We start from the raw sequence: 25,050 nt of genomic DNA on the forward strand, positions 1-25,050 counted from the left end.
GTTTTTTTGGATCCCGATGTGACCCAGGCTATCTACACACCCTTGTCCAGACTCAATATCCACCAATTCCTTCTCAGTGAACACTGGTGCAAAGTATTCATTTAATATCTCGCCCAATTCCTCTGGCTCCACACATAGATTCCCTCTCCTGTCCTTAAGTGGGCCAACCCTTTCCCTGGCTACCCTCTTGCTTTTTATATACTTACAAAAAGCCTTCGGATTTTCCTTAACCCTATTTGCCAATTACTTTTCGTGACCTCTTTTAGCCCTCCTGACTCCTTGCTTAAGTTTCTTCCTACTTTCCTTATATTCCACACAGGCTTTGTTTGTTCCCAGCCTTCTCGCCCTGACAAATGCCTCCTTTTTCTTTTTGACGAGGTCTACAATATCTCTCGTTATCCAAGGTTGCCGAAATTTGCCATATTTGTCCTCCTTCCTCACAGGAGCATGCCGGTCCTGAATTCCTTTCAACTGACATTTGAAAGCCTCCCACATGTCAGATGCTGATTTACCCTCAAACATCCACCCCAATCTAGGTTCTTCTGTTCCCGCCTAATATTGTTATAATTAGCCTTCCCTCAATTTAGCACATTCACCCTAGGACCACACTTATCCTTGTCCACCAGCACTTTAAAACTTACTGAATTGTGGTCACTGTTCCCGAAATGCTCCCCTACTGAAACTTCTACCACCTGGCCGGGCTCATTCCCCAATACCAGGTGCAATACAGCCCCTTCCCGAGTTGGACTATCTACATATTGTTTTAAGGAGTCCTCCTGGATGCTCCTTACAAACTCTGCCCTGTCCGAGCCCGGAGCACTAAGTGAGTCCCAGTCAATATTGGGGAAGTTAAACTCTCCCATCACAACAACCCTGTTGCTTTTACTCCTTTCCAAAATCTATCTACCTATTTACTCCTCTATCTCCCGCTGGCTGTTGGGAGGACTCTAGTAAACACCCAATATTGTAACTGCACCATTCTTATTCCTGATCTCTACCCATATAGCCTCGTTGCCCTCTAAGGTGTCCTCCCACAGTGCAGCTGTGATATTCTCCCTAACCAGTAGCGCAACCGCTCCACCCCTTTTACATCCCCCTCTGTCCCTCCTGAAACATCTATATCCTGGAACGTTTAGCTGCCAATCCGGTCCTTCCCTCAACCAGGTCTCTGTAATGGCAACAACATCATAGTTCCAAGTACTAATCCAAGCTCTAAGTTCATCTGCCTTACCTGTTATACTTCTTGCATTAAAACATATGCACTTCAGGCCACCAGTCCCGCTGTTTTCAGCAACTCTCCCTGTCCGCTCTTCCTCAGAGCCATAGTGGCCCTATTCCCTAGTTCTCCCTCAATATTTTCACCTTCCGACCTATTGCTTCAGTACCCACCCCCCTGCCATACTAGTTTAAACCCTACCATGTGATACTAGCAAACCTCGCGGCCAGGATATTTATGCCTCTCCAGTTTAGATGCAACCCGTCCTGCCCCGGAAGAGCTCCCAGTGGTCCAGATAACTGAAACCCCCCTCCTACACCAGCTGTTTAGCCATGAGTTTAACTGCTCTATCTTCCTATTCCTAGCCTCACTGGCACGTGGCAGAGAGATTACAACCCTAGAGGTCCTGTCTTTTATCTTTCTGCCTAGCTCCCTGAACTCCTGCTGCAGGACCTCATCCCCCTTCCTGCCTATGTCGTTAGTACCAATGTGTACCACAACCTCTGCTGTTTGCCCTCCCCCTTCAGGATGCCCGCGATCCGTTCTGAGACATCCTGGAGCCTGGCACCAGGGAGGCAACATACCATCCTGAAGTCTCTTTCACGTCCACAAAAGTGCCTATCTGTGCCCCTGACTATAGAGTCCCCTGTGACTATTGCTCTTCTGTGCTTTGACCCTCCCTGTTGAACATCAGAGCCAGTCATGGTGCCGCTGCTCTGGCTGCTGCTGTTTTCCCGATAGGCTATTCCCCCCAACAGTATCCAAAATAGTATACCTGTTCGAAAGGGGGACAACCACAGGGGATTCCTGCACTGACTGCCTGCCCCTTCTGGTGGTCACCCATCTCTCTGCCTGCACCTTGGGTGTGACCACATATCCATAACTGCTATCTATGACGCTTTACGCCACCTGCATGCTCCTAAGTGCATCCAACTGCTGCTCCAACCAAACCATGCGGTCTGTGAGGAGCCGCAGTTGGGTGCACTTTCTGCAGATGAAGCCATCCGGGACGCTGGAAGCCTCCCGGACCTGCCACATCTCACAGTCAGAGCACTGCACCCCTCTGATTGACATTGGTTTAACTAATTAAATCGGCCAAGTGGCCTAATTCTGCTCCCATGACTTATGGTCTTACCCTCACTCGTAAAGGAAATAAAAAGCCTGAGATCACAATCTTTCAATCTTCCTTAGATGTGTAGATGGTTCCGGAAATCTTGGGAGTTCACAATTTAATTAGTTCAAGGGAAAGGGAGATTAATCAGATCAACTAGGTAGTCTGAAATCAGTTTTGTGAAAATTTCCTAGAATCCATAATATGAGAGAAAATTAGGGAACATTTAGAAAGGAAGTCAGCACAGATTTATGAAAGAAAGTTACCTTTGTTAAAAAAATTGTTTTTGAAGTAGGGACTGAAGGAAAGAATGCGTGTACAACTCTTCAGGAGGAATGCAAGAAGATATTTTACTAATGTTACAAAAAGCTGGCGTATGAAATAAAAGAAAATGTAGCAGTATGTATAGAACGGGTTAGGCTTAATGAATGATATTAGAAATATTACAAACACATCCACCCACCCTCCTTTTGTTGACAAATGGACAGAAAATAAAAACTTAATTATAAAGCAACTTTCATGACTTTGAGATATCCCAAAGCACTTCAAAGCCAATGACACAGGTCTTTCTTAAGTGTAGTTGCAATGTACGAAACATGGCAGTCAGTATGTGCACAGCAAAATCCTACAAACAGCAATGATCAACCAGTTTTCATTTTTAGTGATGTTGACTGAAGCTATTGGCTAAGACACTGGGCAAAGAGCCCTACTTTTCTCTGAATAGTGCTGAGATCTGTTAAATCTACCCGAGAGGGAAGACATGCCCTTGGTTTAAAATCTCGATGAAAAGAATGCAACTTCAACAGTGCAGCATTCTCTCAGTATTGCACTGAAGTGTCAGCCTGGATTTAATGCTCATGCCTCTGGAATGGAGTTTAAACCCCACAATCATCTGACTCAGAAGAGAGTGCACCACACTGTTCTAGTGAGAACCTAATATATTTACCTTCTTTCCTAGATCCATACGTTGGCTTATCATCCAAGTGTTTCAGCACGTCCTTCAACTTATCTTGTACATCAGTCTTTGATTGACGTTTCTCAGACTCATCTCGCTTTATCGTTTCCTGCCTTCTCTTCTCTTCTTCTTCATGCTGCCGTTTTTCCTCTGCTTTTCTTAGAGTCTGTGCTTTCCTTTTCCCTTCTTCCTCGGCTTCTCTTTGAAGCTGTGCAAGTCTCTTTTTATCCACTTCTTCACGATGACGCTTCTCCTCAGCCAGTCTTTTATTTTCTGCTTCTATTTCTCTTTGCCTGGCAGCAAATGCTTCGGTTTTCCGATTTTCTTCCTCACGGATTTTGTCTTGGAGTCGTTCCTCCTCCAGTTTTTGCTGCCTTATTTCTTCTTCTCTTTTGATTTTTGATTTCCAAAGATTTTCTTTTTCTTGCTTTGCTTTTCTAAACAAAAGGTATAAAGATGAACTATTACAACAAATTAACGCTGCAGAATTCCTTATGATGGCCTGTTTGGACAAGTTTATTGTTCTGACAGATGGACCACGAGTTTCAGGATCTTTATTTTTTTAATTACACAACTAAGTAAATTCAAAATAATTGACCTACAACTTGAAAATGTGAATAATTTGCCAATTTCCATGCACCATGAATTTCCTTCTGGATCTTGGGCAACTTTCAGCCAGGAAATTCAGCGGTATCACGGTGAAGTAATTTATTCCAGGGAGAGGGGGAATGAATGATTCACATTGGAATGATTCATATTGGACTGCTTCAAGTACAGTTTCCGATGAGTTAATTATGAGGCGGTGCTGATGGCAATTAATCTACTGTTTTAGCTGGAGAAGGAGCCAAGTAACAAGGTAGGTTTAGAATTATAAGAAGCAGCAGCCTCCGCCAATAAGTCAAAACATCCTGCAATAATTTGCAGCACTTCTGTTTGAAGTTATTGCACCTCTCTCCCATTCTTGATCCTTAAATGTTTCCCAGTTTTAAAAAAAATGTATCTATTGCTCATTCACGGTGAATGTATGCATTTGGAAAATTTACAAACTGGAGTGATTCTTTAGAATTCAAACATTTTCAATTACAATCTTTGGAAACAAAAGTTCACTCATTAAGCACTAAAAATCGACTAATTTACCGTATAGCATCCTCCTCTTCCCTTTTTTGCCTTTCTTGTTCTTCAGTCTTTTTTCTTTCGATTGCTCGAATTTTATCATCCTTGATTCGATAGAGCTGCTCCAAGGCAAACTGCTGTTTGCTGTAGCTTTCTCTCAGTTCCTGTTGGATTATGCAGAGCAACGTAACTGCTGCTGAATATGCTTCCTTTTAGCTACTACTATTAACATAAATCAGTCCTGAAAATGCAAACGGAACATGCATCTTACAATAACCACCGAGATGGAAATGCTGAACGTGCACAGGCTATGGCCCTGCACTCATTGCAGCCACCGCTTGCTGCACACAGACTGAAATTGTAGGCATAGTAGCCATATACACCTCAATTCACTACATTGTTTGTACAAATGCAGTTATTGTGTTAACTGTTTTGGAATGTGTATTAATAAATGATACAATTTAATTAAACTGCACAGAAAATGGTACAGATCTCCAAAGTATAAGGAGGAAGGTGTACTTTCAGATTTAACATTTTCAGGTCAATATTTACTTCCATTGATATTGAAATATGGGAGGTCTAGGGATGAGAATGAGAATAAAAATTAGTTGTGTTACTGGACGAGTAATGTAGAAGCTTGGAACAATAATCCAGCAGATGTCAGTTCAAAATAAAAAAAACATTTTGATTGAGAAATTGAGTATGTTTAAAATTTGGAAATAGAAAGCTGGTAGTCAGTTAAAGTGACTATGAAACTGTTGGAATTGTCATTCAAACTGAACAGATTCATTGTGCTTTAGGACGGCCTCCATGTGACTCAAGTCCCATTCTACTCTGGTTGTTTTGTTTTGTTGCTGATGGGAAATAAATGCCAGCTTTTACAGCAACATCCATATCCTTGGATTGAAAAATAAATTAGTTGAATATTCCCAAGGTAGCTCTGTACATGGATTCCAATGCCCCATTTCCCACCATGTCAAAGCTATTCCAAATGACATTCATTTTGTTTAGTTTAAATTTAATATTTTAGATTCAGCACCTAGGGAGCTACTACTGGGCAGCAAATGTGGCGATGATCCGCAAGTGGGTTATGGAGGGAGAGGGGGCGGCATGGAAGAGGATGGAGATGGCGTCCTGTAAAGGAACGAGCTTGGGGGCGTTGGTGACGGCACCGCTGCCGTTCTCGCCGTCAAAGTATACCACGAGCCCGGTGGTGGCGGCAACGTTAAGGATCTGGGGCCAGTGGAGATGGCACAGGGGTGCAGTGGGAGCCTCGGTGTGGTCCCCGATCAGGGGTAACCACCGGTTTGTCCCGGGGAAGATGGACGGGGGATTCCAGGGCTGGCATCGGGCGGGGATTAGAAGAATGGGGGACCTGTTCATTGACGGGACATTTGCGAGCCATGGGGCACTGGAGGAGAAGTTTGAGTTACCCCCGGGAAATGCTTTTAGATATATGCAGGTGAGGGCTTTTGTGAGGCGACAGGTCAGGGAATTCCCGTTGCTCCCGGCACAAGAAATTCAAGACAGGGTGATCTCGGGTGTATGGGTCGGGGAGGGCAAGGTGTCGGCAATACACCAAGAGATGAAAGAAGAGGGGGAAGCGCTAGTAGAAGAGTTGAAGGGTAAATGGGAGGAGCTGGGGGAGGAGATCGAGGAAGGTCTGTGGGCTGATGCCCTGGGTAGGGTTGATTCCTCCTCCTCGTATGCCATGCTCAGCCTGATACAATTTAAGGTGGTTCACAGAGCGCACTTGACGGGGGCGAGGTTGAGTAGGTTATTTGGGGTAGAGGACACATGTGGAAGGTGCTCAGGGAGCCCGGCGAACCATGTCCATATGTTTTGGTCATGCCCGGCACTGGAGGGGTTCTGGAGAGGAGTGGCGGGAGCAATATCTCAGGTGGTGAAAGTCCGGGTCAAGCCAAGCTGGGGGCTAGCAATATTTGGAGTAGTGGACGAGCCGGGAGTGCAGGAGGCGAAAGAGGCCGGCATTCTGGCCTTTGCGTCCCTAGTAGCCCAGCGAAGTATCTTGCTAATGTGGAAGGAGGCGAAGCCCCCTATCGTGGAGGCCTGGATAAACGACATGGCTGGGTTCATAAAGCTGGAGAGGATTAAGTTTGCCCTGAGAGGGTCTGCGCAGGGGTTCTACAGGCGGTGGCAACCGTTCCTAGACTATCTCGCGGAGCGTTAGAGGAAGGTCGGTCAGCAGCTGCAGCAACCCTGGGGGGGGTGAACGTGGGATTGCTTGGGGGGATGGATGAGCAGGAGATAACATGAAGGGTGGGGGAAACTGGCACGTGCGGGAGAGAGCCAGTGTATAAAGCTATATAAATATACCATTTTGCCATGTATATATCTTGCTCAGTGTGATTTTGTGTTATTTTGTTACGGGGAGGGGGGTTATTGTTTGGAAGGGGGAAAAATTGTGTTGTTAAAAAACTTTAATATATATATATTTTTTTTAAATATTCAAATTTCTTCATACAAAAAGGCAGAATTCCAGAAAATTAGTTTAGGTTGAAAAATTCCACGGTTATATACATTTCTTTCATTCTAGTTTCAACAGAGGTTAGCCATAGGAAAGTCCTGCACTAATGTCTAATGATAAAAAAGATGCAAATTTCGAAGGTTGCAGAGAACTTGTACTACTTGAAAACATAATTTATTTCTGAACTAATGCACCACATAGACCGTTTGGATAAGTGATGCATTATCAGTTGCTATTTATGGGTTGGATTACAGGACTGTAGATACATTATTGCTTTTAACTTTGAGATTTATTACTCGGGTTCAGTAGGTTTCTGTTCTGGTTCAAATTTTTCAAAGACTAAAGTTGTTATTTTTTTCTTGTGCAGTTTACCCAGCTTATTGTAGGAATATCTAAAACTGTGTGTGAACAACAAGTGATGGGAGAATGTTCACTGACCATCTTCTAATGGATAAACACTTTATTCAGCATGAAACTACTCCATACTTCACATTATCAAAGCAAACACTACAATGCAAGTCTCCATTAAAAACAATGGCCCCAATGTTCCCTTTGACATCCTGTTGCTAATAAGCCATTTTACAAAACATCAAAGTTTTCCACTGCCCCGTCCAAGGATTCATTCACATTGTACAAGTGGCAACACAGTTGCGAGGTTCCAGGGTGGTTGACAACAGGACAGGAAGTCTTTTACATTTTTATTCAATGTTTCCCTTTTCTTATAAGAAATGTTATACCTCAGAGAGGAAGGATATTTAAAAATCAATTTGCTTTTCTCATTAAACATTAAGTCCAGTTATAAAAATAATCTGAAAACAAAAGAATAAAATCTGAAATATTGCCACTTATTTTGCCAAGGAAATCTGTGTCTCATGTTCCAACCTTCAAATTAACGACAGTATGTCATTAAGAAATCCTGTGTCAACAATCAGCCCCTTCTCTTCTCAACTCCTTAACACACCCTAGAATTTCCAAACCCAGCCACATTATTAGAGCTAAATGGAAATAAGGGATAGAGGAAACAATAGTGAACGAATCACCTCAATTTCTCTCACTTTTTAGAAAGCCTTTGGAATGCTTTTGGAGAAAATTGGAAGGAACTCTTTTCCCCAACTCATCACAGGGGCACAGTGGTTAGCACTGCCGTCTCACAGCGCCAGGAACCCAGGTTCAATTCCGGCCTTGGGTGACTGTCTGTGTGGAGTTTGCACATTCTCCCCATGTCTACGTGGGTTTCCTCCGGGTGCTCCAGTTTCTCCCACAGTCCAAAGATGTGCAGGTTAAGTGGATTGGCCATGATAAATTGCCCCCCGTGTCCAAAAGGTTAGGTAGGATTACGCTGCTAGGACGGGAAATTGGGATCTAGATTGGGGTGCTCTTTCAAAGGGTCTGTACAGACTCAATGGGCCAAATGACTTCTTTCTGCACTGTAGGGATTCTATGATTCATCCATCATAGAATGGTTGGTTGGGATGGGAGAGATAAATGGGAAAAGACCCAGAGATCATTTCCAGAATAGGCTCAATAACAGAGCATTAATTCATTATTTGCTATCATCTTTGCCATTTTGGATTGTACTGTATTTAAATAAATTTCACTGTCACAGAAGGAAAAATTGAAGCCAATGTGTAAATAATTTAATACAAGCAGAACAGCAAGGAATAAAACAAAGTGAAAATCTGAGATTAATAAAGTTAAGTCGAAACACAAAGATAGAAAGCATTAGTAAATCTGGTATTTGAAAACAATAGCAGCCAGCAATGAAGTATGACTGAATAGAGTACGTGGTATGCAACGATGGACAACTGATGCCTATACGAATTGGAAAGCATGGATTGTGCTTTACTGTTTACTGTCAATTTGTTAATATATCACAGGCACTGCAGCTCCAGAGAGGAAAAGTGAATAGCTCCTGCATTCAAAAGATACTTATGGTCACGGACATTGTTCAACAGTACTTACAGTCTTCATCCTCAATTATAAGCAACTGATGTGGCACCGTCACAATCCGACTCAAAAACTTTGCAGGATACTCTTATCTATATTCTCAAGGCCTCACCGTATTGATATAGTTATTTTTAAAAACACAAAAGTAACACCACAGGCATTTAAGATTCTTAGTGGCATAGATGCTTTTGGAATTCACAAATTGATCTGTTTTTATAAGTTTACTCCTGACCACAGTGTGCATTATTGGTTCATTTGCCAGTCCACAGTGGATGAGAGTATCATTTATCGATTTAGTGTTGGCTTCAAGGTAATTTTGTGTTGTTCACCTATACCCACTAGCAACTGATGCGAGATGGCACCACACTTGTTTAATGTGGTACCCTTACAAAGATGGCCATACTTCTGAGGTGAAAGGCCATAGTGCTATGATTTTCTATATTTGAACATTAAATGATTTGCCAATGTAGCTAAATTCACATTGTGAAATGCTCGGTTTCTCAAGTGTCTAACCAGTTTCTCACTGGTGTCGAAGAATATTTGTTCTGTAATATTCTGATTACAGTGTGCAATAGCCAGTTTGTGTTTAACTACAGTTGTGGTTCTTAACAACATGCCTCCTAGAATCTAGAAAAACAGTAACTTTAAGTAAATTCCTTATGTGAAATTAGGAAACACACCTTGTGTTATTTGCGTGGCTGCGTAATTATTAATGATCAAGCTGGATATCTAAACAGATCAATCCATTTAATAAATTAATAAGTCCCTGAACAAATTCTGGAGTTTGCTTAAAATTGTTATCCTGTGCACTGAGGATATATCATCAATAAAGCACAAGTGGGTAAATGACTAAAGAAACAGTAATACATGAAAGCGGGAAGAGAATAAGACTTTTTTCAGCAAATAACCTTCAATAAAAGGAACAAGCTGCTGAGACAGCCCAGCAGAGAGAGAAGGCACTCAAGTACAAAGTCGTCCAATTCCTCACACTGTAAGATAACAAAGTAGGGAAATAAGTAAACAAAAGATAAGTTGTATACTGAATGAACAGCAACTATACTGCGGCCAACAACAAAATATGCTTACGGAATGCATTAGGAAAGGAAAGAAGCTTTAAAAAAAAAAAAAACTCCCTCAACTGGCCCTCAAATTCAAAACCAGAAGTAGTACAGTACATTAATTGAACAAGTTTACCAATTTAATGTATAACCTATCAGTGAATGGATTAATGATTTCACAATTGTCCTAATTTACACTGAATTCACCATAGCCTTCAATTCTGCCAAGGTTTTAAGGTCAGGACATGCAATGGTTTCAAGCTTTAAAAATAAGTCATGTGAAATTCGGAGTGAATTGAGTGAACTCAGTAAAATTTTGAGTGATTAGGAGGAAAAATTGATAGTTTCTATCCAATGCATAAATGAACATATTGATAGTTATATTAACATATTTGTTACAGTGGCAAATGAAAGATACATTGATTATTTTGAAAGCCAACCTAAGATATTTCAGAATGTTCAGAATAAGTATATTTCTACCAGAAAGAAAGATTCTAAGGAGTGGGCCCACTACCCCTGCTTAACTAAGGAAGTTAAGGAAAGCATCAAACTTAAGGAAACAACTTAGAGCTGTGCAGTGATGAGTGGCGGGTCAGATGTTTGGTCAGAATATAAAGAACGGCAGAGAATGACTAAAAGGCTAATCAGGAGAAAGAAATTAGAGTATGAGAGGAAGTTAGCTATAAATGTAAAAATTGATAGTAAGAGTTTCTGCAGGTATTTAAAATGGAAAATAGTAAGTAAAGTGAGTGTTGATCCTCTAGAGAGTGAGAATGGGGCGTTAATGGTAGATAATAAGGAAATAGCGGATTAAATGAATAAATATTTTGCTTCTGTCTTCACGATAGAAGATACAAAAACCGTTCCAATACTAGCTGTAAATCAGGAGATGGAAGGGAGAGAAGAACTTGGTCAAAGTACAGTCACTAGGGAAGCGATACTGAGCAAACAGATGGAGCTGTGGGCTGACAGGTCTTCAGGTCCAGATGGACTTCAACATAGGGTCTTCTATGACATGACTAATGAACTAGTAGATATGTTGGAGTTAATTTTCCAAAATTAAAGGTTTCATCAGTAGCAAATGGGACCCGTCTAATTCAAGGGAGGGAGGCAGAAAACAGGAAATCGACCATGAAGGAGGTTATAGTTGGGTACACAGAAAAAATGACGGTAATCGGGAAGAGTCAGCATGGTTTTGTGAAAGAGAAATCATGTTTAACCCAATTTATTGGAGTCCTTTGAAGGAGTATTGTGCTGTGGATAAAAAGGGAGCCTGCAGACCTCTAGTACTTGGATTTCCAGAAGGGGCGACATCAAAGGTGACTGCAGAAAATAAATACTCATGGTACAGAGATAACATATTAACATGGGTAGAAGATTGGCCAGCTGGCAGAAAAGAGAGTATGCATAAATGGTTCTTTTTCTGATTGGCTGGATGTGACGAGTAGAGCCCCACAGGGGTCGGTGCTGTGGCCTCACCTTTTTACAATTTTCATCGATTAGAGGAGAGAAGGCATGGTAGCTAAACTTGTAGATGACATAAAGATAGGTAGAAAGGTATTTTGTGAAGAGGGCATATGGAGGCTGCTAACGGATATAGATAAGTTGAGTGAATGGGCCAAATCTGGTAGATGGAATTTACTGTAAGAAAATTTGAAGTTGCAGGAAGAATAAAAAGGCAGAGTATTACTTAAACAGAGAACGGCTGCAGAATTTCAAGGCTCAGAGGGATCCCGGTGTTCTTGTGCATGAGTCACAAAGTGTCAGCATACAAGACAAGTAATTACGAAAACTAATGGAGAGACCTCCGGTGACGGTAATGTGCTGAGCAGACGCATGAGCAGACGCACATCAGGTGGCTCTCCTCCAGAATATAACCAAAAAGGCACTTTTAGGTGAATTTAGCCCGAAGGTTCGACAGCATCGCACCCTCAATCGAGAAAGAGAAGGAACAGAGCCAGCATGCCAAAAAATGGGAGATTGAAGGGACGACAGGAGCGGAAGAAAAGGACATGAGCAACAGGCCGACGTGCTGCCAGACCCACGAGGCGAGGGGGGCCCGGCCACCCAGGAGAGAGGGAGACTGACGACTCGGGCACCAGCCTCCCCACTGGCCGCGATGAGAGAAGCGATAAATATAGAAATCCAGGTGGGGGTCAAGGTGGCAGTTACAGAGACGTTCATCACCATGCAAACGGCAATCACTGGACTGGGGAAGAAGGTGGAGGCACAGGGAAAAATGATCGAGGAGATGGAGAAGGCATCAACCGACCAGAACGACAGGATGGTCGCCCTGGAGGTGAAAATCCGAAGGGTGGTGGCAACCCAGGGAAGCTTGAAGGGAAAACCTGAGGACTAGGAGAATAGGTCCCGACGCCAGAACATTCGTATTGTGGGCCTGCCAGAGGGGATAGAGGTCAGGGGCCCAACGGGCTATATGGCCCAAATGCTGGGCCACCTTTTCGTGAGGGTCAGCTTCCCCAACCCCCTGGAGATCGACAGATCGTTCACTCCGGGCGAAGCCCAAGGCGGGGGATCAACCGAGGACGATTATCACGAAATTACATCGATACGAGGATCCTGAGGTGGACAAGACAGACAAAGGCGAATAGCTGGAAAGGACACAGAATCCGGGTCTATCAGGATATCGGGGCTGACGTGGCAAAACGCAGGGCCGAATTTAATCAGGCAAAATTGGCCCTGTACAGGAACGGGATAAAATTTGGAATGCTGTTCCCAGCCAGGCTCTGGCTCACGTTCCATAATAAGGAACATTACTTCAACACCCCGGTGCAGACGGACGAGTTGGGTCCAGCGGCTTGGACAGGGGGCAGGCGAGGCAGCGATGAAGGCAAAGCAAAGGAGGAAAGAGAGAGAGAGAAAGAAACTTGATGGACACATGATATGTTTGCGCGGGACTATGCTACTCGCTTTGATCAGAAAGACCGGGTCACAGGGAAGGGCGAGGCAGTGGAACGCAGGTGAGGGTGAGGCACAGACAGCGGGAGCAGACAGTCAGCAGGCATGGGACAGGGGTAAGATCAGCCCGGGAGGGGGGTCACCACACTAGCAGGGATAGCTAGCACAGGAAGTGAGATAGCAAGGGGGCACGGCGCACCTCCCGGCAAGGGGGGTGGGGGGTGGGAAGGGGAAGTCTGGCGGGTGGGAAGGGGAAAGACAGGGAGGGGTAATGCAAAGGGGGAGATGGGGAGGGGGTGACACGGGGGGGGGGGGGAACAGTAGGGAGGATGAAGGAACACAAGGGGAGTATGAGGAGAAGAAAGGGTTGGTCTTCAGATTGGCTTCAGCAGGTGAAGTGCAGGTTGAGGGAACAAGCTGGCGCTGCAAGCAGCCACTTTGGAGGGTCCCTAAACAAAGGGAAACCCCAGACTGCAGGGGCGCACACACGGGGATACACACTAATGGCGGCAATGTTGAGTACCTCCTGACAAAGGGTAACCCCGAAGTACAGAGGCCCGACCTCATGGTGAGAACGGCGACCGTGGCCATTTTGGATGGTCCCCTAACAAAGGGAAATCCGTCCACCAGGTAAATATGGTTGATCCCGCAGGAAGGGGGGACAGAAACCCCCATCGGGATTATCACCTGGAATGTCAGGGGACTTAACAGTCCAGTGAAAATATCCAGAGTCTTTGCCCACTCAAGAGTTTGAAAACCAACACAGTCTTTCTGCAAGAGGCACATCTGACTGAGAAGGACCGACTGCAGGTAAGGAAGGGCTGGGTGGGACAGACATATCATTCATGTTACAGGATGAGGGCTAGGAGGTGTAGAATACTGATTAGTAAGAGGACAGTGTTTACGGCGACTAAGATGGTTACGGACCAAGGGGGTCGGTACATCATGATCAGTGATGTCCTGGATGGGGCACTGGTAGTTCCAGTAAACGTGTACACGCCCAACTGGGACACAAGGGGCGGAATTCTCAGATAATAGGGCTATGTCCCCAGACCCGTGAGAAAACGGGTGCAAATCACTCTGGACTTTCCCGTTTTGCAGGGGGCTAGCACGGCCCCGGAGTGCTCCTCACAGCTCCAGCTGCCGATACGGAGCCCTGCACTTCCGGCCGCGGGGCCGCGCCAGCAGCCCCGCGCAACATGGCGCCCCACACCGCGGGCCGGCCCTGACAATATAGGGCACCCCCCTCCCCCCACCCCCCACCCCCCACCACCCCCCAGATCACGTGCGTCCGGCGATCGGTGGCCCCCGTTCGCGAGCCTGGCAGTCCTGGAGGCCCCACCCCCACACACACACCAGGGCGGCCGAGGATTGAGTCCGCAGCCGCCACTCCGAGCTCCTGTCGGGTGGAACCATGTGTGAACGACACTGGCGGGAACTCGGCCAGTTGTCGGCCCCCGACTGGCGCCACGTCAACCGCACATGCGATTGGCAGCGATTCTCCGGTCCCTGGAGAATCGCGGGAGCGCCGTCGCAACAGATCGCGGGTGTGGCGCCCATTCTCTGCCCCTAGCGCTGAGCACGTTGCGGCGCGGAGGCTCGGAGAATCCCGGCCATGGACCTCAGAAAAAAGACCATGGCAGAAATCCCTGATATCGACACACACCGACTGATCATGGAGGGTGACGTCATGTGCGCACAGGACCCACTGACGGACTGCTCAAACCCCAAAATGGGGAACCTGGAACTTTAATCGGTGCTTCCAGACATAGTAAGAGCGGAATACCCTGCGCTAGTCACAATACTTGGACGTGAGGTTGCAGACTGGCCGTGCCCAATACCCCGCATGGAGGCTGGATACGGACCTTTTGGCCGACAAGGTCTTCTGTCAGAAAATATCACAGGCCATAGGCCATCATTAACAACCAGAATGGAAAAGTCTCACCTTCCACCTTCTGGGAGGCACTGAAGACGGTGATTAGGAGAGAGATTATAGCCTACAAGGCATGTAGAGACAGGGAGAGGGGAGCTGGGCAGCAAATGATCGACTCCATCCATTCTATGAACACTGAGAGAATGCTAGCCGTCTGTTGGCTCACCAGCTGAGAAAGCAGGCTGCCACGAGGGAGATAGTGCAGGTGAAGGACAGCAGAGGTGAACTGGTAGCTGAACCAAAAAAGGTCAACCAAGCATTTGAGACCTTCTATTGAGGACTGTACACCTCCGAACCCCCGACGGGGATGCGGAGATGAAATTGTTCCTCGATGGACTGGGCACGCCAGTCGTGGGGGACGATAGGTGAGGGGAGCTCAAGCACCAATAGGACATAGAGAGATCATGGAGAGTTCATTCAGGCGGGAAAGGCACCGGGACCCGTCTATAGAAAGTTTGCACCAACCCTGGCCCTACACCTACGGGAAATGTTTGCAGATTCGCTAGCGAGGGGCACCCTGCCTCCAACGCTAACACAGGCCACGATATCTTTGATACCAAAAAAGACAATGATCGACACGATGTGGATCATATAGACCCATTTCGCTGCTCAATGTGGATGCGAAGATACTCGCGGAAGTCCTGGCTAAGAGACTGGAGAACTGCGCACCAGAGGTGATCGCAGAGGACCAGACTGGCTTCGTCAAGGGTAGACAGCTAACTGCGAACATCAGGCTGTTGAATGTAATAATGACGCCATCTGGGGAGAGAACACCAGAGATGATTGTCTTCCTGGACACAAAAAAGGCCTTCGACAGAGTCAAATGGAAGTACCTCACTGAGGTACTGGAGCAGTTTGGGCGAGGGATAGGATTCACCTCGTGGGTGAAACTTCTGTACAACGCCCACAAGGCGAGCGTTCGGACCAACACCACCAGTTCTGAATACTTCCAGCTGCACAGAAGGCAGGAATACCCATTCTTGTTCGCCCTCGCAATTGAACACCACTGGACAGAGCTAGGCAGAAATGGGAGGACAAACCCGGGACGGAAGTGGGGTGTGGACTCAGGAGTGAAGCGCTAAGTAGAGCCAACTCCACCTCCTGTGAAAAGCTAAGCCTCATGCAGTTTAAAGTGGTGCACAGAGCTCAACTGAACAGAACCCAAATATACAGGTTCTTCACAGAAGTGGAGGATAAATGTGTACAGTGCCAGGGAGGCCCGGCAAACCACACCACATGTTCTGGGCATGACGCAGACTTGTCGAGTTCTGGACAGCCTTCTGCGAGGCGATGTGCAAGGTTGTAGGGGAGAGGGTGGAGCCATGCCCGAGAGTGACAGTCTTCTGGGTTTCGGACCTGCCAGAACTACATATTCTGACTGGTCGGAAGAATCCTGCTTGGCTGGCGATCACAGAACCACCCACAGCTGCAGACTGGCTAGCAGACCTGTCAGAATTTCTCCACCTGGAGAAGGTCAAATACACCATCCGAGGGTCGGATGAGAGTTTACACAAAGCATGGGGGCTATTCGTCAGCCTGTTCCAAGACCTGTTTGAAGCTAATAGTGATTAGGATGAAAGGGGGGAGGGGGGGACAGATGACGGCAGACAAGAGCGCACAAAGCAGAGGACAACAACAGGGGAGAGAGGGGGGAGAGAGAGAGAGAGAGAGAAGTTAAGGAAGGATCCCAGGGGATTATCAGGGAGAGGCAAGAGAGAAAAAAGGGAGATGGGGAGGGGACAGCAAACACAAGCACCGCAACCCCCCCCACCAGCGAACCCACAAGGATAACAGCACGAATCGCATAAGGAAGGAAAGAAGTATAGCAATACGACACTCAGGAAGAATGGTGGTGCCATGAGGGAGCCCCACTATCAACAGGGGAGGATTCGGCTGGCGGTCAGCAGCACCACCCAAAGCTGCAAACTGGCTGTCCGACCTCTCGGAATCTCTCCAAATGGAGAAAAATCAAATACGCCATCCGAGGGTCAGACGACGGCTTCCACAGAACGTGGGAGCCATTCACCCAATTGTTCCGGGCTTTGTTTGTGGCCAACAAACAAGCAGAAGAATAGCCAGGAACCAGGGGTAAGCAGCCAAAGCATGAGAGGGGGGGGGGGGGAAACAGCTCAATCTAAGTGGAAGGAAAGGCAAACCACAGGGGGGGGCGGGAGAGGAGGCAAGAGACAGGGAACAATAGAGGAGAGCCAGGCTTTGGGGGGGGGCAGGGAAACGTTAACTAACTTGACATCCACAGGAACAGAGAAAAAGGAGAATACAGGTGGAAGATGGGAAGGATGGCTGAAGCGGTAGTGATCACGAGAAGACAACGGCGGCAAAATCCGTCCGGGAGAAGCGAGGGGCAACACTGGCACCAGACCCATTCAAGGATTGCACTCCGGAATTGTCTCTCCGGAACAAACAGATGCCTACTTATATATATCATATCCTGTGTACGTAACGGCAAATATACTTTGTTCAAAAATCCAATAAAAAACATTTATAAAAAAAACAGGGGAGGAGGGGGAGGGTGTGCTGACAGAAGGGGCGTGTGTAAAATTGTACATAAGAAACATCACACACTGTAAATATTTTGTGTTTTATATGTCAAACTGTTACTGTTAAAATTGGAAAATGCCGATAAAAATACTTTAAAAAAAAGAAAGCTAATGAAATGCTCCCCTTTATTAAGGAAGGACTCAAACTGGTTAGCACTGCTGCCTCAAGGCGCTGAGGATCCGGGTTCGATCCCGGTCACTGTCCGTGTGGAGTTTGCACATTCTCCCCATGTCTGCATGGGTCTCACCCCAACCCAAAAGGATGCGCGGGGTGGATTGGCCACGCTAAATTGCCCCTTAACTGGAAAAAACATGAATTGGGTACTCTTAAATTTATTTTAAAAAAGGACTCAAACATAAAAGCAAGTTTGTTCCATTTCAGTTATACAGGGCATTGGGGCGAGACCACATCTTGAATACTATGTACAGCTTTGTTCTACTTATTTAAGGAACAATGTGGTTCAGAGGAGGGTTACTAGATTGATGCCTGGAATAAGCAGGTTGTCATATGAGGAAAGGTTGGACAGACTGGGCTTGTTTCCACTTGGGGTTAAAAGAGGATGACATGATTGAAGTATACAAGACCCTGAACGGTCTTGACAAGGTAGATGTTGAAAGGATGTTTCCTTTTGTGGATGAGTCCAGAACTAGGGGACACGGTTTTAAAATTAGGGGTCGCCCTTTTAGCACAGAGACAAGGGAAAAAAATTCTCTCAAGAGGTTTGTGCAAATGTGGAACTCTGCGTCAGAAGACAGAGGTGAGGTCATTGAATATTTTTAAGGCAGAGGTCGATGGATTATCTTGTCTAGCAAGAATCTAAGGCTATCAGGGGTAGATGTGAATGTAGAATTCGAAACAGATCAATCTTGATCTTCTTGAATGGCGGATAAGCTTGAGGGGTCGAATGGCCTACTTCTGCTCCTATTTCTAATGTTTGCATGCTTGTAAGTCAAACTAGAAGGTTCAGAAGAGCTGACTAATACTTCTAGGTACTGCCAATACAAGCACATGCCTAAATGAAGGTCAATAAATGTTGTAGGGCAATAAATGTAGGGCAATAGAACATTAAAGCAAATTGGATAGTTTTTGTATCATATATAAGGCAATGCATTGTAAACATAACATCAATTATCTACTTGTAAGCATATATAATATAAATGAAGCAAATGTCATCCACATAGACATATTAGCGCAATATTAAATTCAATAGTTTCAATAGCTGTAAGAAACTTAACAAGTGGTTGAATTATAAAGCAAGAGAAACAAGTTGATGTTAAAAAAATTTAAATGATCAATTCACACTTTAAAGAAGAACAGAGGTTTGAAAAAATATCTGAAATTTACTGATGCTATATTCCCCTCCAGTTGATATATTTAATCTTCGCACAATTTTCGATTCAGGTTCTTCTAAAAACCATTATTACAGGCTGCTTAAAAGTCTTTAGAAAGTGCCCATTCTCCTGCTCTTTTAGAATTCCATTGTTCTGCCCATTCGAGACTGAGAAGTCATTCGTGCTGTGTTAGCTCCTGAGTTAATAGGCACATTAGTTCCCTCTCCCTAGCTTTGATTCATATCCTAAGCAGTATAGTCAGTATAATATGTTTAATGGCCTACCCCAAACATAGCTTATCACTATGATTGTTGGTGCTCCTTTACATTATTCTATAATTCTCTGTCCCTTTCACTCGGTTTCCTGTATCCTTTCCCTTTAATTTTGTGATTCAGTGTTAACCTATCATTCTTCGCTTCATTGCTTTCCATTTTTAGTTCGGTTTCTGTACTCCATTGCTATTTCTATTTCTCTTTGCTGCCCTCACCGTCTTATTCTGATTTTCTCAGATATCCATTTCTGCATTTGCTTTACTCCCATTCTAGGGGCTTTTCACAGTAACTTCATTTGAAGCCTACTTGTGACAATAAGCGATTTTCATTTCATTTTCCCCTTCAGCATTAGTCTCGGTCTTCTCCTTCTCTGTTTGAGCTTTGACTTGAGATGTTTTTGCTGCTCACTTCTGTTCTTGTATTGGCTGAACAACTTAATTCATGACCCTAATAACCAGACCCCGGATTTGTTGCAGAATTGTTGATATATCTGCCGCATTTCATTTCCTTTTTAGCCTCTTATCAGCTATTTAGCAGCTGCAAGGTTTTTGACTCCTTCAAAACAATTTAAAGGGCGGTTGAGATCTAGCACGAGATGATTTTAAAATGGATTAATCAAGACTGGATCCTTTACTAATGTACAGGAAGCAGAGGTCTTCTTGGAAAGAGAATCTTTTGGTTGCAGTCTCATCTGTATTTCTCTATCTCTATGACCATCCTAACCACATTCTGCTGAGGTCAGGTGCTGTGCGACATAGCAGAATGCACAGATTAAAAATTGGGAGCGGTGGGACAATCCATGAAAATTTTTAAGTGTGGAGAAGGATAACATGAAGGGTGCAATCTTCCCAAAAAGGAAAAAAGTCACCGCGCGAGCGTGTTTAACTGCATGTTTCCCAGCGCTCGCAGTGCCTAGAAACACATGGCTATTCAAAGTGACTCACTTTGAATAAAGGGCCTAAACAGGGAGCGCTTGGTCAAGACCGCACATTTCCCCATTTAAAAAAAACGGGGCACTCTGCTCACTGGAACTCTCGGATGGCATCCTGATCTCCAAGGCTCACAAAACAATCCCCCCCCCCCCCCAAAACCCGAACGCAATATGCCCCCCCCCCGCAGGCAATCCCGGCCCGATTGCGCGCGTGTACAAAACATGCCAGCCTGGCAGTGCCACCTGGGCACCTTAGCAATACTGCCAGGGTACCCAGATGGCACCAGCGCAGCAGTGCCAGGGTCCCACACTGCCCAAAGATCCCCTTGGAGACCACTACAAGTGCCATTCTGTCCTGTTTGTGGGGAACAGTACCAAATGGTGCTCGGCGATGTCCCTGAGGTGAAGTGATTGAATCCAAAGCCTCTGGTACTTTGGAAATCTGTATGGTGACACAGTGTTGCTTCACAGCTCCAAGGTCCCAGGTTCAATTCCTGTCCTGTCTGTTCTCCCCGTGTCTGCATGGATTTCCTCAAGGTGCTCCGGTTTCCTCCGAAACAAGTCCCGAAAGACGTGCTGTTAGGTAATTTGGACATTCTGAATTCTCCCTCCGTGTACCCAAACAGGCGCCGGAATGTGGCAACTAGGGGCTTTTCACAGCAACTTCATTGCAGTATTAATGTAAGACTACTTGTGACAATAAAGATTATTATTAGAGTACGGCTTACTGCCTCGCTCCAAAATGCAGATTTGCCAAAAACAGATACCACCCATTGTGAGTGGGATTCCCCTTGAAAGGCCTTGCGAGATTGCGTTGCGTGGACGGAAGATCGCGCCCGAAGTTCCAAATACGGAATGCAATGATCTGAAATATTAAAAGTTAACATGAAGAAAAAGACAATGGTGAGAAACTCCCAGGGCCCAAAAATATGACCAAGGCTGCGATTGTCCTAATTATTTTGTGGTGGGTTTTTCAGGTAGTTTCTCGCCGGCTCTGCCGGTGAGTTCCCCACTGCTATTCAATGAATTAGTCACTTTTTTGGGCCCTGTGGAGTTTCTCACTGGTTTAGCCCACGCTTGGAACATTTTTCAGCACTGCAGAGCTGAACTCGGAGATCGGATTGCCATTTTGAGGGTGCCCTGATCTCAAAGTGAGCTTGTCGGTCCCTCACACCCACCTCCCATGGGCAATGTCACCCTCCCTCACACATGGACACTACCCCACACCTCACAAGTGAGGACACCCCGCTATGAAGTCCCTGGGGGTCCTCCCTATTCATGCCCCCTTACAGTACCCCTCCCTTCCAGGACCCTCACACATCATCCCCAAACCTCCCAGAGGCCCCTACTTACCTATCCGGCACTTCCCACCCTTCAAATACACCCCTCATTTCATGGGTGTGGCCACCCTCGCCCCCTGGCCCTTGGCAGTGCCACCCTGGCACTTGTGCACCCTTGCACTGCCACACTGGCACCGAGGCAGCAGTACTCCTTAATTAATCTATATTATTGTCACAAGTAGGTTTACATTAACATTGCAATGAAGTGCCACACACAGGCGCTTGTTAGGGTACACTGAGGGAAAATTCAGAATATCCAATTCACCTAACAGCAGGGGCTGGATTCTCCGATTTGGAGACTATGTCCCCATGCTGGTGTGGGAATGGTGGCGTTTTACGATAGGAAAACTGCCGCAAAACGGCCACCGATTCCCCGTTTTGCATGAGCACGGCGGTGGCCTGCAGCGGCCGCACCATGTTACAAGATCCAGTCCGCAAAACTAGTCCCCACCTTCAGCCGGCTCGCGTGCCCCAGACCGCCCCACCATGGTGCCCCCCGCCCTGAATGTCTTCCATACCCACGGATCGGTCCTCCCCGGAATGTGGCGGTGTTGGATTGAGTCCGTATCTGCAACGCTGAGTACTCAACGGGTAAGACCACACGCGACCCACGCCGTAGGAAACTCGGCCGGTCACCGCCCCGATTCTGTCGGGATTTTGGATTCTCCAGTCCACCGCCGAACGCGATTTGGGCGTCAGCAGGCGGAGAATTCAGCACCACGTCTTTTGTGACTTGTGGGAGGAAACCGGAGTACACAGAGGAAACCCACGCAGACACGGGTGCAGGCTCCGCAGGGACTCGACCTGGGACCCTGGCGCTGTGAAGCAACGGTGCTAACCACTGTGCTACTGAGCTGCCAGCTTGGCAGCGTCATTCGGGCACCTTGGCAGTGCCAAAGTGCCAGCTAGACAGTGCCACTGTGCCCACATTGCAGGGGGAGGGCCTCTCCGATGGCCCGGGAGACGGGTGCCGTTCCGCCTGGTCCATGTTTGTATGGACCAGCACTTATCGGCGTCCAGCTGCAGCCTCCCTGTGGAGGCCGGAGGATCAAGGGAGGCTGGTGGAACCCGGACAGGTAGGTCGCAAGTAGGTTTACGACATACTTCTGCGAGTGTCATTTGGTCCCGCCCATTTTGGGTGGAGGTCCAACTCAGACGTCACACAGGGCTTCGGTGAATCTCGCGAGGCGCAGAGCTTGTTGGGAGGTCCGGTGGAGGCCACTCCCAGGATTCTCCGGCCAGGTTGTGCTCGCGCTTCAGCGCAAAGCAGTAAGAGAATTGCACCCTAAATGTCATTGAATAGCGATGGGGAACCCGCTGGCAGAGCCGGTGGGAAACTCCCTGAAAAACCCGCCACTACAAATGAATTTAGAAATGTTTACGGGGAATCGTGCCCAATCTGGAAAAATGCTCAGGGTTTTGTCTCAAGGTGTGGAAGGGAAATTAATGAATTGCCCACTTAGAAGCAAGCTGGGAATGCTCGACTATATTTTAACACTGCTTTTGAACGAAAATAAGTAGGTCAGGTAAAGTGAAAAAACAGGTATTCTTCAGAATTTTAGCAAACATCACTCTTTGTTGATAGCAATGGTAATATGTAACACTATCTTCTGGTCAGCAGCAAATTGATCTTTTAAAGATATAATGAACGTCTTTTAACAACACCTGTTTTGTCATTTGGAGTTGTGGGACTTTGCTCTTGAAGGCATTTCCCCAACTTCAGAGTGATCAGGAAAGAAATCAAGCAGGGGAGGCGAGAAACAAAATGGGAATCCTCTTATATTGAGAATTGAGGTGAAAGGTGCAGGCACGTGCTGATTGGAACGAAGACCAAGTCTCCTTGAGACATTCTTAAAAGTCTCCCAAAAGTCAACTCAAAACTAGCCTTGGCAGAGCAAGTCGACTCAAAGCTGAGAAAGTGTGGGGGGAAAAGCACATTTTAGATGAGGGAACAGATTAAGGAAGAGAAAAGAATGCAGAACCAGCAACCAAGTAAAGGCCCAACATTACAATTAATACCCCATCTCAAATGAAATCGAAGCATTTGTCCAGTTGGCTCAGTCAGTAATTGATTCAGTATAATTAGGAGTGATAGTGAATCACACAGATCAGAAAAGTCCCAGCTTCAGGTACATCTTTGACTAGTCACCTGAACTCAGTTCAGAATGTCGTGCCCCTGTTCAAAAAAGGGACTAGGGATAACCCTGAGAATTACAGGCCAGTTAGTCTTACTTCGGTGGTAGGCAAAGTCATGGAAAGGGTACTGAAGGATAGGATTTCTGAGCATCTGGAAAGACACTGCTTGATTAGGGATAGTCAGCACGGATTTGTGAGGGGTAGGTCTTGCCTTACAAGTCTTATTGAATTCTTTGAGGAGGTGACCAAGCATGTGGATGAAGGTAAAGCAGTGGATGTAGTGTACATGGATTTTAGTAAGGCATTTGATAAGGTTCCCCATGGTAGACTTCTGCAGAAAGTAAGGAGACATGGGATAGTGGGAAATTTGGCCAGTTGGATAACGAACTGGCTAACCAATAGAAGTCAGAGAGTGGTGGTGGATGGCAAATATTCAGCCTGGATCCCAGTTACCAGTGGCGTACCGCAGGGATCAGTTCTGGGTCCTCTGCTGTTTGTGATTTTCATTAATGACTTGGGTGAGGGAGTTGAAGGGTGGGTCAGTAAATTTGCAGATCATACGAAGATTGGTGGAGTTGTGGATAGTAAGGAGGGCTGTTGTCGGCTGCAAAGAGACATAGATAGGATGCAGAGCTGGGCTGAGAAGTGGCAGATGGAGTTTAACCCTGAAAAGTGTGAGGTTGTCCATTCTGGAAGGACAAATATGAATGCGGAATACAGGGTTAACGGTAGAGTTCTTGGCAATGTGGAGGAGCAGAGAGATCTTGGGGCCTATGTTCATACATCTTTGAAAGTTGCCACTCAAGTGGATAGAGCTGTGAAGAAGGCCTATGGTGTGCTCGCGTTCATTAACAGAGGGATTGAATTTAAGAGCCGTGAGGTGATGATGCAGCTGTACAAAACTTTGGTAAGGCCACATTTGGAGTACTGTGTACAGTTCTGGTCGCCTCATTTTAGGAAGGATGTGGAAGCTTTGGAAAAGGTGCAAAGAAGATTTACCAGGATGTTGCCTGGAATGGAGAATAGGTCTTACGAGGAAAGGTTGAGGGTGCTAGGCCTTTTCTCATTAGAACGGAGAAGGATGAGGGGGGACTTGATAGAGGTTTATAAGATGATCAGGGGAATATATAGAGTAGACAGTCAGAGACTTTTTCCCCGGGTGGAACAAACCATTACAAGGGGACATAAGTTTAAGGTGAAAGGTGGAAGATATAGGAGGGCTATCAGAGGTAGGTTCTTTACCCAGAGAGTAGTGGGGGCATGGAATGCACTGCCTGTGGAAGTAGTTGAGTCGGAAACATTAGGGACCTTCAAGCAGCTATTGGATAGGTACATGGATTACGGTAAAATGATATAGTGTAGATTTATTTGTTCTTAAGGGCAGCACGGTAGCATTGTGGATAGCACAATTGCTTCACAGCTCCAGGGTCCCAGGTTCGATTCCGGCTTGGGTCGCTGTCTGTGCGAAGTCTGCACGTCCTCCCCGTGTCTGCATGGGTTTCCTCCGGGTGCTCCGGTTTCCTCCCACAGTCCAAAGATGTGCAGGTTAGGTGGATTGGCCATGATAAATTGCCCTTAGTGTCCAAAGTTGCCCTTAGTGTTGGGTGGAGGTGTTGACTTTGGGTAGGGTGCTCTTTCCAAGGGCCGGTGCAGACTCCATGGGCCGAATGGCCTCCTTCTGCACTGTAAATTCAATGATAATCTATGATTAATCTAGGACAAAGGTTCGGCACAACATCGT

At 46.1% G+C, this 25,050-nt stretch overlaps 1 protein-coding gene across 4 annotated transcripts in view; it reads right to left on the reverse strand.

Moving 5' to 3' along the window:
- Positions 1 to 25,050, reverse strand: part of LOC140410690 (intersectin-2-like) — a 377,319-nt gene that overhangs the window by 125,355 nt on the left and 226,914 nt on the right. For 3 of the 4 annotated variants that reach the window (XM_072499104.1, XM_072499105.1, XM_072499107.1), the window contains exons 18-20: positions 9,739 to 9,819; positions 4,420 to 4,559; positions 3,274 to 3,719 (exon numbers count right to left, since the gene is read on the reverse strand). In XM_072499104.1, coding sequence (XP_072355205.1) covers positions 3,274 to 3,719; positions 4,420 to 4,559; positions 9,739 to 9,819 — 667 coding nt within the window. The remainder of the gene's footprint in view (positions 1 to 3,273; positions 3,720 to 4,419; positions 4,560 to 9,738; positions 9,820 to 25,050) is intronic. The other variant, XM_072499106.1, reaches the window with a different exon arrangement.

This window comes from Scyliorhinus torazame, chromosome 4 (assembly GCF_047496885.1).
Source record: "Scyliorhinus torazame isolate Kashiwa2021f chromosome 4, sScyTor2.1, whole genome shotgun sequence".
Taxonomy (NCBI): Eukaryota; Metazoa; Chordata; class Chondrichthyes; order Carcharhiniformes; family Scyliorhinidae; genus Scyliorhinus; species Scyliorhinus torazame.